This window comes from Thermobia domestica, chromosome 12, assembly GCF_964235325.1.
Source record: "Thermobia domestica chromosome 12, izTheDome1.hap1.1, whole genome shotgun sequence".
In the NCBI taxonomy this organism is placed as follows: Eukaryota; Metazoa; Arthropoda; class Insecta; order Zygentoma; family Lepismatidae; genus Thermobia; species Thermobia domestica.
In genome coordinates, this window is record NC_137465.1 from 216652238 (window position 1) to 216664699 (window position 12462).

At 34.3% G+C, this 12462-nt stretch overlaps 1 protein-coding gene across 2 annotated transcripts in view; it reads left to right on the forward strand.

The window, feature by feature from the left end:
- Positions 1–12462, forward strand: part of LOC145667036 (facilitated trehalose transporter Tret1-like) — a 36865-nt gene that overhangs the window by 19189 nt on the left and 5214 nt on the right. For both annotated transcript variants that reach the window (XM_081734729.1, XM_081734728.1), the window contains exon 2: positions 5653–5798. In XM_081734729.1, coding sequence (XP_081590855.1) covers positions 5699–5798 — 100 coding nt within the window. In that variant the 5' untranslated portion in view covers positions 5653–5698. The remainder of the gene's footprint in view (positions 1–5652; positions 5799–12462) is intronic.

A 12462-nucleotide genomic window follows, 5' to 3' on the forward strand; every position in this document is an offset into this window, starting at 1 on the left:
ATAATAATTTTATATTGAGTTTACTTAAAGCTATTGAAAATTGTTATGCTGCTAGAATAACCAATGCATTTTAAAGTATACAATTACGAATACATAATCTCAGAAACTTAGCATCTTCGTGGAAATAATTTCCTAATTTATTCTTCATCCTTTTGTTAGCGGGTGTCCATTCTTTGTTTGTCACTGTTAAACTTGAAATGTGTCACCAGAAATAATTAAATAATTTAAAAGGTTAACTCTCTATCTTATATAATGTCATCTTGTTTTTTTTTTTTTTTTTTTTTTTTTTTGCGTCTACCACAAACGGCGTACAGATTTGTAACATTTCAGACTATACATGTATTAAAATTCGTAAGGAGAATACGTACCAACTTACGCTGGGTGGTCACTTCACGTAACACTACATCTATGATAAATAAGGGCAGCTTGAAGCTCAAGCGATATAAGGATGCATCTGTAGGGATCAGGTAGATTAGTGAAGTTGGGTATGCGTGAAAGAAAGACAGGTACGAAAAGCGTACACTAGCCAGGGCTAGTAATTAGTAATCACTACAAGTGGATTTGTATTTCAATTTCTTAGTAACCATGGCACATTTTTAACGCTGTCTCTATGTTCTCCCTCTACATACATAATTTTCTTGCACAGAAGTATTTTCGTAGATTAGACAAATTTTACACATACTTTTTCAAAAAATGATCCTGTATTTTTCATGGAGCGTAGAGCGATAGGATCGAGCAATTATATTTTATGTCAAACGGGATGAGACAAAGTAACAAGTCCGGTTTAAACTTTACTATATTACCTGTACTATACTATTACCAACATTCATATGGTAAGGTTAGGTTAGCTTGTGATTGCTTAAATGCTTTTGTCTTACATATATGTGTAACGCCATTTACCAATTTTAAAATCATCCATTGCCTGTAAATCTCAATTGTATCAAGAGTTTCAAATTTTTACACATATATGTAACCACAAAGGTAAAATTATTATCGAACTTACGCTGGTGAGAATCGGAAAGAGCGGAGGCAGGTGAGAATCACACTCCATGCTGGGGCAGGCATTGTCGAAGATTATAGCATGCCTTTAAAGGTATGATTCAATTATCAGTTTACCAAGAAACGATTTTACAGTGTTCTGAGTATTAATATATATTAAACAGCGAAATTAGCCTTAAAATGTCACAAACAAACGAACAAAAAAAGATAGAGCAAAGAAGCGTTTGCTAAAAATATGTGTATTTTAATTTCTTTCTGGCAGAATATGCAAGAAGAGAAAGTGTTCTTCAAAAAGATTGATATATATTTGTTCCCGCAATAAGTAATTAATCATTATATCGCTTGTTGTACAATGTGGCTTTGTTTTTGTTTCTCTTTAATATGTTACATAGTACAATATTTGTAATTTCATTCTTGGGAAAACAAACAAACAAAAAAATGAATGTACCTCTTAAACTGTTATGGTTATATACGAAAACGAAACAAATCATTTTCATAGGCGAGTACCGTGTAAGCTTCTTCATATAACCCGCTTAAAGCTGGTTTGTTTGTAACCAGCTAGCTGAACAGGAAGCGGAAATGACGTTTACTTCACCAGCGTATTAGGTATACATCCGACGTATCTACCTGACAAGTCTTAAGGAGGTCTCTCTACAACGAATGAAGCTACAGGGGAAAAGTAATAAAGAAAATTCGAAAATTTTCGAATTTTTACTGGGGTGAAATTTGAGAGGGAAATTCGACACACAGAAGAAAAAGAAACTAAAATGATAAACTATGGACCAACCATATTTGGCAAAAAAAATATATACCGATATCTTAATTAGTGACCATACAGGAGCGGATTAAAAAATTGACACTTCCGTATGTGCCACTTTGGCCACCTGGGTCCGAAAGGGTTACGTGTGTACATTTAATTACATTTTTTGACTACTAACTTGTGTTCTTGTAGTAATTATAGTCTTGACTAATACTAATATCGTTGTTGTAAACAATCACAATCTCTCCTTTTTACATCTTAGTTCCAATACTGATGCTGAGAAATGCAGGGTGTTTCAAATTGAATATCGGGGAATTAAGTCTTCGTAGTACTTATTACATTTTATCTACAATTATAAACGATACATCAAATAAAAGAACACCTCAAACAGTTTTTGCTTCAAGTGTTCGATGTGAGCTTCATTCGACACATGGCACACATTGAGTCAATAGGTGAGAAAGGCCCACAAACTTTCCGCCATATGGCACAAAACATTCAATTCACACAGACGGTTGCACTGTAACTACAGATTCAGTCTTTGCAAAGTTAAAACACACAAAGCTTTCTGGTCTCTAGTCTCCATCTTTGCTACTTGCTCTTTCTAACGGCAGACAGAGGAAACAATGCATGGCATGCATGTGTACAAAACTGTTTGAGTTGCTCTTTTATTTGATAATACTTATACAATAATTGTAAGTTAATTGTAATAGACACTACAAAATTTCAAAACCCTAATATTAATTTTGAAACACCCTACATTACTTCAAATTATGTCATCCTATATCCATGTCTTGTATGTACACTCATGTCCAAGATTATTGTCGCATGTCTATAAATATGTTGTTGTAGGAATATAATTTGATAACGAATCCGCCTGGTATTTCTTATAGTGTCAGTATGTGTATAATCGGCAAAGACATGTATGTGGAAAATTTCATGTCAAAACAGCAGTAAATAAGAACAATAAAACGAAAATAAAACTTTCTTGTCCATTTAGCAACAGTTTATTTTACTCTTTCTCATTTTCGTGTTTATAATTCTTTTCCTTTGAAATTTACTACAAATATACATTTTCCGATTATACACATAGTATCAGTTTTAAAAGTACCCTGCAAAATCATTATCAAATTATATTCTTACAAGAAGACAGTTATAGATATGCGACAACCATTGTGGACATGAGTGTACATATCATCGGGCCGGCCGCGGCCCTAGGCAATTTGTCGCCCGCGCAATGACGTAATTTGCCGCCTAAATCTTTCTCCAGAAAGAACAAATCTTAAAAGTCACGATTTTAAGTATGCTACTCCAGCATGAACAACGAAAGGGAGGGAAACTACACTCGCACTCAGAAAGGCTTAAATACTTATAACAAATACAATATTGTTGTGTCTGTTTTTTTTCTTTAATTATTAATCTATTATGTTAGTGAAAGATAAGGCAAATACATCTGAAAGATGGTAATGCTTTTTATAGAATTCAATATAGAATTCAATATCGAGTTTCAGTCTCAACATATCAGTTTGCAATTATAGTGCAACTAGCTCTTTTACCTTATTTCTTGATTTTCCTTCTACATCTGTTATTTTTTTTATAAAGTGTTTCCACCTTCCATGATAACGATCTTATTTGCGACAAAGACAAGAGAAGCTTTCATATCAGAACTTTGATAACTAGCCAAAGGAAACAGGCATTCGAGAATTGAGTTCCTGTATTTGACAACAATCAAGCACTTTATTCTGGGATTTATTTTACCATTTGCTTTAGCACTCATCATGTGACTTAAACTAATGCGACCTAAACATAATTTATGAATGTAGTATTCAAATAGAAGGTCCGCTTAGTCAGTGTGCTCATCCCCCTCATGTCAATGACGCACCCCCCTCAATTGTCTATCCGTAGGTGTTCTTCCATGAAAAAAAAAAATCTTTTCGATTAATTTTTACACACCCTCAAGCATATTTATATAGATTTTTAACCCCCCATATATTTCAATGACGCAATTTGCGTCATAGCCCCCCTTGTAAATCCCTGGCTTAGTAAATTTAGCTACCATGATCATGAAGTCTGTCTCCAACAAGAAATATTTATTTTAAATAAAATACTAATGACAGATATTGCAGCCCAGTGCAAATGCATGTGTTGCACATATGGTAGAGCCAGCAATGCATATCATATATCTAGTCGACAAATTATTTATATATGATATTCAGAAAAATATTAGTAGGCAAATTAGTATTAGTTTTTACCTTTAGACAAGTTATTTGCATTTTATACTGTTCGTGATATTATTTTCGTACTTATTAAAGGCCTACTTTCACGAAAAAAAACAAATGTTCATCTATACTTTTATTGCTTGGTTGATATTGGTGAAACACTACAGAAACCCGGATTATTAGTAGGTACGCTACTCATATAAATTGTAAAATATTTGTACCGTATCAGTATCTAGTGTTTAATTTATGTTGCATTTTATGGTAATTACATATACATAAAAATACTTCAGACATAAATGACGTAAGATACATTACAAATGGCTATTTGAAAAAAAACGAAATTTAGAAAAAAAACGAGAGGCAATGTTTTTTTTTTAAAAAAAAAAGTACATTTCTGAAAAAATACGAACGGTTTTTTTTCTATTTACAACACTAGGTAGAAGATGTGACTGACATTTAGAAGTGTCACTCCTAGATGGCAGTATAATAGCTGTATCCAACCTTTTCTGAATTTTGGCGGTTAGTCTTTCCTTGTGTATTGTTTATTTTGAGTTTCACGTTAGCGTGTCTCATAAATTTGTTATTTTAAAGTTGATGCGCACAAAGTATCCTGCCGTTGGCAGGGGCGGATCTAGGACCGATTTCTGGGGGGGCGGTGGGTTGTCATACTGCTACTTAGAGTTACTTTTTTAACAGCTTCAAACTCTGGGATGGTTTTTATTTATATATATATAAAATAAGAAAGTTTCCCTCTTCTGGGGGGGCGATGGCTCCGATCGCCCCCCTTGATCTGCCACTGCCCGTTGGTAGGAGATGTGACTGACATTTAGAAGTGTCACTCCTAGATGGCACTATAATAAATAGTCTTATCCCATGTACTGTTCACTTCAGTCTCTGTAGATTTTTGTGAGTGTTTCTAATTTGTTTTTTTTTTTGTTTTTTTTAAGATATATTTAATCTTAACAAATGGGCACAAAATTACCCCCCTCCCTGGTAGTACACGTTACAAAAAAAAAATCTAGGTAGTGTGAGGGTTAATACACTCTCCAAAGAATTGTAGAACTTGGGAAAGCAGTTTTGCTATTCCCATTTCGGAATTGCCTCCAAAATCACGGTCGAAGCCTTTTTAAATATCGGGAATGGTGCGAAACATCTTCCTTTCAACGATCAACGTCAATTTCAGTTTTAGAAGTAGCCAGAAGTCATATGGAGCCAAATCAAGAGAATATAGGGGATATTGAGATCGATCACTTTTTCGGCCATAGACTGACGGCATAAGATCTTATGCACGGGTGCATTGTCGTGCAACAGAGACCATGAGTATATACCAAGACTAAATGCCAAACTGACATGAATGCCAAAGTCAAGAGTCAAGACTAAAAATAATATTTCGTTGCGTACTGTTATAACGTAGAATTCGTCCTGTAACGGCACGTGTTTTCATTTTTTTTTTCTCTTGTGAATGATTTTTGGAATACATGAAAGTGATATTGCGTATTTATTAACAGGATCTTTCAATATGCTTTATCAGAATACAGTTCCATCAAACCTAACGAGTAACGTCGTAGTTACAACTTGATATAAAATTTCTTAATCATCTAACGGAATATCGTGTGATTTCAGTGTTCTTGTAGAGATTTTTTTATCATTGAACAGAAGTTTTGTTTTCCATTTCAGAATTTCCGTCACTAATTCTGTTCCATGAATTATACATCAACAAATAATGGACGAAGATACACAACCTTCTTCCTTACTTCTCAAGATTCAAGATACAGGCGAGACTAAATCTCGAAGATGGACTCAGTATATGGCTGCATTTTCTGGTAAAATTTGCTATGTATTATTTATTATTAGTGTTTCTTTTTTTTTTGGGGGGGGAGGGGATGGATACGCTGCCGAAGTCTATAAATCACTAGATGCCTGAAATATACGCAATAACTACAGACTGACATTATGAACGTACAATGCTGTCCTGAATGGGGAACAGAGGCGAGCGGGATGTATAGCTTATTATCACCTTACCAGAATACTAGGTGACTTTCTTATGTTATATGGCGATCGCATGCAAATTCACTTTTCATCACAACGCAACGGTTCCGTCTCCAGAATCGCAGAGCCTGGGGGTTTTCTAGGAGCATAAGACAGTTGTCGATTGGTAATGAAGCAAACACTATAATAAGAAGTAATTAAATTTGATTGTAAAATGCCTACAATAAAGCTAACAAATCACAGTTTGATCACCCATATTCTCGGATAAATAATTCTATCAATCTGAATTATTGTATTAGAAGTTTCTCATATGTATACCATCAGGGGCGATTTTCGACTTAGGCACACTAGGCACGTGCCTAGGGTGCAAAAGATTTGGGGTGCAAAGAATTGGAGGGCGAAAAAAGAGAAAAATTAAAATACGCTGTTGCAGAAAACGTCATTTCCGTTCCGGTTCATCTACCTGGTTACAAACAAATTAAGATCTCGGTTACTGATATAAATGTGGTACGTATAATTTTACTTTTGTTAATTGAAAATAGAGATTTATATTACTTGCTAAAGAAGAATACTTAAGGATAATTGTGTCAGGATAACTGGGGGCGACAAACTATTAACTGTACTAATATTAGGAAAAATACGTGTTTTCTGCTATTAGCAGACAAAAGCCGAGACTGTGGAAATCATTCCTTGTGCACTTTTTAATTATAATAATTTACGATAAACCTATAAATGAACCTCCATCCATTTAAAACTACTAGCTTGTCACTTAATATGATAAACTGAACATCAACATGATGAAATAATAATAATAATAATAATAATATAAAAAAGAAAACAACAATTGAGGCCTATTCCGGAAGAAGGGCACATAGACCGTTTCCGTGAATGGAGAAAATGAGCCTTAAAGATTTTATCAGAGCATATAACAATAACATATGCTCTGATAAAATCTTTAAGGCTCATTTTCTCCATTCACGGAAACGGTCTATGTGCCCTTCTTCCGGAATAGGCCTCAATTATAATATACTTTTGATGAGTGTATTATTATTAAAAGTGCGCCCAACAAATTTCAATCTCTCGTACATGTATGGGATTATCTCGTCACTTGCTTATTTAGCAGCAATTATTAGCGTTTGTTTCTAAGAGAGTTAAGAGAAAATCCCTTCCGAACCAAAACTGACAAGGTAATAACTGAAGAAGGGTGCTCTGGAAATAGTAGGGGACGTAACAATTTGAAGTGCCTAGGGTACCGGAGAGGCTAAAAACGGCCCTGTATACCATGTTCAGCCGAAGCGGACTTCCAACATCATAGCGCCGGTACCGCCATTGTAAGCGGATTGTAGAAATGAAAGCAGAATTCAAGATTGCACATCAATTCGGTTGCGTACCACAATAGAACTGTTTTTCTTTTTTTTATGATTTGAAATCCCATATGCTTTAATTGATTATATTTAACTATGTATAAGTCTGTAATTTTATTTATTCTTTTTCTAACCAGATGTAACTTAAGATAATAATACTAATTTAGAAATAACTTATCTTAAACATTGTGATGTGGCATCCAATAACATTCAGGAAGTCTATCAGATCTTACGGAGAGATCTGGTGAGGTTGAGTGAATGGTGTGAAGAAACAAATTTGAACTCAATATTTCAAAATGCAATGTTGTAACATTTTCGAGCACAAAGAAACCTGTTATATTTAAATATATTATATAGGGAATCAAGTACTGGAGAGGAAAGAAGTTGTCAGGGATCTGGGAGTATGGTTTGATGCAAATCTTTAGTTTACATATCATATGAATATCAAAACAAATGAGACGTTTAAAATGCTTGGATTTATTAAACGGTCGTGCTGTCATTTTAAAAACATAAAAACAATATTAATATTATATAAGTCTTTTGTTAGAACAAAATCAGAGTACGCTTCTATAATTTGGGAACCATTCTACCAAAAACCAAAGCAACAAATAGAAAAGGTACAAAAGAAAATATTAAAATATATTAGTTATAAAATTGATAATATACCAACTCATTATGTATCTTACAATATACTTCTCAGGAGGTTTCAGCTTTTGCCACTGAAGAATAGAAGGTTTATTCAATGTGTATTGTACTTGAAAAAACTTATTGATAACCAAGAGGATAATATGCCTTTCTTAGGTAAATTACCATTCTGCTGCCTACGTCAAAACCTGAGATTCAGACAAATGTTTTATATGCCTGACAACAAAACAAATTTAGCTAAAAACTATCCACATTCTATGGGTCTGAACATATTTCAAATGAAATGCTCAATATTTAAACAAAAATGAGTCCAAATGTTACTTAATAAAGTGTAAAGATTGTTATTATTATATCTGGTACTTATTAACTGTAAGTGAACAAAACATGACTAATGGTTAGTTGTTACAATTACTTTACATGTAACACATTCTGCACCATTATAAAATTAACAATTTGTACTTTGTAATTGCCTTCGGGCGCTAAATACAAATGAATTATTATTATTATTATTATTATTATTATTATTATTATTATTATTATTATTATTATTATTATTATTATTATTATTATTATTATTATCATCTTGTAGCAGAAAGAAATAAGCACACTAAAAAAAGGAAGTCCAAATTTAATGGGAAAATGGGGATAATATGCTTTCTGTAGGGAACACCATGTCAAGACGGTGGTGTCAATCGTAATACTGGTGGTGTCAATCGAAACACCCTTATTTCCTGTCGTATGTCAATAAGTGAGAGCACCTATTACTCCTGTGAAAACAGTAAGCACCGCTCTCACTTACTGACGTACGTCACCACAGGAAATAACGGTGTTTCACCCAGTATTACGATTCACACCACAATCTTGACATTGTGTTCCCAACAGAAAGCATATGATCCCCATTTTCTCCTTAAATCTGGACTTCATTTTTTTTTTTTTTTTTTCAATGCAGGGGCGCAGGAACTGGCATGCCCCCAAAATTTATACGAGTATGAATGGGTATTCGTAGTCAGTATACATTTCATTTCTTGCAAAAGTTTCGTAAAACTTCCTTTATGTAATACTTCACAAAATTAGCAGCACTGCTCTGTCTTTAGAAGCAGTAGGATGTACAGAATAAATCATTTGCATGCTAATTTCTTTAAATTTCTAAGTCATGGCAAGTAGTCAGCCCGATACGAAATTGCATTAAGTCGAATTACGAGGGATGTTTCCAGAGTTCTGGGAAATAATATTAAGACCCAATAGCAAAGAGTGGCGGACTAGAAGAACCTCCATTTGAAGAACATTCTATGGGGTCCCTCTTCGCGAATCCAGTGGCTAGCAAGTGCGTCTTTCGAAAATGAGGTCTTGGATTCGATTCCTGATGGAAGATCCTTTAAAATGTGAAGCAATTCGGAGGGTTCGGATTCCATCTTAAATTTTAAGTCCATGTCTTATGTAGCCTCCGTGCTGAAGGGAATGCTAAACTACAATTTACGAGAGTGATTCAGCAAATAATGCCTCCAAGGCGATACCTTTATTTGTATTTGATAGATAGCACCGATTCAGGTATCAGTGGAAAGCTTGCAATGTCAGCTGCAAATGGTGGCATCATTTTTCATAGTGTTGTAAATAGAAAAAAAACGGTTCGTATTTTTTCAGAAATGAACGTTTTTTTTAAAAAAAAAACATTGGCTTTCGTTTTTTTTCTAAATTTCGTTTTTTTTTCAAACAGTCATTTGTAATGCATCTTACGTCTATTTAAGTATGAAATATTTTTATGTAGGTGTAATCACCGTAAAATGCAACATAAATTAACCGCTAGATACTGATACGCTACAAGTATTTTACAATTTACATGAATACCATACCTATTAACAATTCGGGCTTCAGCAGTTTTCATCAATATCAACTAAGAAATAAAAGTAGAAATGAAATTTTGTTTTTTCGCGAATGCAGGCCTTTAATAAGTACGAAAATAATGTCACGAGCAGTATAAAGTTCCAATAACTTGTCTAAAGGTAAAAACTAATACTAATTTGCCTAATAGTATTTTCTAAATGTCATTCATAAATAATTTGTCGACTAGATATATATGATATGCAGAGCCGGCTCTACCATATATGCCGTGGCGTATTTACGATTTTGTTTCGGGAGGGGCTTTGCTAACTTTCGGGGGGATTTGCCTGAAAATGTGAAAATTCTGCAAAATATTTCATATACTTTACTATAGTAAGTAAGATGTCGGGGGGAGGGCTTAAGCCCGGAAGCTCCCCTAAATACGCCACTGTATGCAACACGTGCATTTGCGTGGAACGGCAAGATTGGATGGTCCGGCAAAATCTGTCATAAGTATATTATTTAAATTAAATATTTCTTGTTTAAAACAGACTTCATGATGATGGTAGTTACATTTACTAAGCTGACCTATTAGAATACTACATTCATAAATTATGTTTAGGTTGCATTAGTTTAAGGCCACATGGACAATCCTAAAGCAAATGGTCGAATAAATCCGAGCACAAATTGCTTGATTGTTGTCAAATGCAAGAATTCAATTCTCGAATAGTAGTGAATATCTGTTCCATTTATTAAGTTATCACAGTTTTGATATGAAAGTAGTCTTGTTTTTGTCAGAAGCAAGTTCCTTATCATTGAAGATAGAAACATTTAAAAAAAATGTTAGAAGATGTAGAAGAAAAATCAAGAAATAAAGATAAAAGAGCTAGTTGCACTGGAATTGCAAACTGATACATTGAGATTGAAGCTCGATAGTGAATTCTATAGAAAGGATTACCATCTTTCCTCTTCAGGTGTGTTTGCTTTATCTTTCACTATCATAATAGATTAACATTTAAAGAAAAAAACAGACACAACGGAATTGCATTTTTAGTAAGTATTTAAGCCTTTCTGAGTGCGACTGCACTTACCCTCACCTTTGTTGTTCATGCTGGAGTAACATACTTAAAATCATGACTTCTAAGATTTGTTCTTTCTGGAAAAAGGGGGAGGCGGCAAATTATGCCATTGCACGAGGCGACAAATTGACTAGGACCTGAATATAGGATGACTCAATTTGAAGTAATGCAGAGTGTTTCAAAATTAATATTAGGGTTTTGAAACTTCGTAGTATCTATTACAATTAACTTACAATTATAAATATTATATCAAATGAAAGAGCAACTCAAACAGTTTTGTATGCACGCATGTACATGCATTGTTTCTTCTGTCTGCCGTTAGAAAGAGCAAGTAGCAAAGATGGAGACTAGAGAGCAGAAAGCTTTTTGTGTTTTAATAAAGACTGAACGTGTACAGTGCAACCGTCTGTGTGAAGAATATTAAGGAGACGCTTGCAACTACGTCTTTATTGTTTGCAGTTGCTACAGGTCTAAAGCCTACAGACTACGGTTTACGTGCCAATTTCGCAAGTGAAATATTCCTGCATAACAATGAAGATTTTCTTGATCGTGTCTCTTCAGTGATAAATCGACTTTTCACCTAAGAGCTAATGTGAACACTCATAATGTTTGTATCTAGCCGTCAGCAAATCCATATGAGATGGTACAATTGAGACGAAACTCCCCTAAATTGTATGTGTTTTGTGCCATGTGGCGGAAAGTTTATGGGCCTTTCTCGCCTATCGACCAGATGTGTGCCGTGTGACGAATGAATCTCACATTGAACACTTGTAGCAAAGACTGTTTGAGGTGCTCTTTTACTTGATGCATTGCTTATAATTGTACGTAAAATGTAATAAGTACTACGAAGATTTAAAACCCCAAAATTTATTTTGAAACACCCTACATTTCTCACCAACAGTGTTGGAACTAAGATGTAAAAAGGAGAGAAAATTTTCCTTATAAAGTTATTGTTTACAACGATATTATTGTTTGTCGAGACTATAACTACAACAACACGATTTAGTAGTCAATAAAATGTAATCAAATGTAATAATGTATACTCGGTGGCCCAGGTGGCCAAAGTGGCACACACAGGTGTGTCACTTGTTTAATCCGCTCCAGTGTGGACACTAAGATATCGGGATATTATTCTTGCAAAATGTGGTTGGACTATAGTTTAACATATTAATTTCTTTTTCTTCTGGTGTCGAATTTCCTTCTCAAATTTCACCCCAGTCAAAAATTCGAGAATTTTGTAATTTCGAATTTCCTTTATTTTTTCCCCCTGTAGCTTCCTTCGTTGTAGAAAGACATCCTTAAGACTTGCCAGGTAGATACCTCGGATGGATATCTAACTGTTGACATCAAATGGGCGGGCCTGCGCGCAGTGTTGCCAATTAGGGAAATTAAAATTCTCCTATATTTGGGAAAAAAATTAGGAATTTTTGTTTATAAATCCGTACCTATACGTCCGAGTGCAAGTCAACTTAAGCCAATCGAACATTTGTTCTCACTTAACAAACGAAAGTACAGATCGTTACAATGGGGTAATTAGGGGGCGCACGTAAAATTCGTATTTAGGTTCTAGCCCTTACTTTTCTCTTACTTTT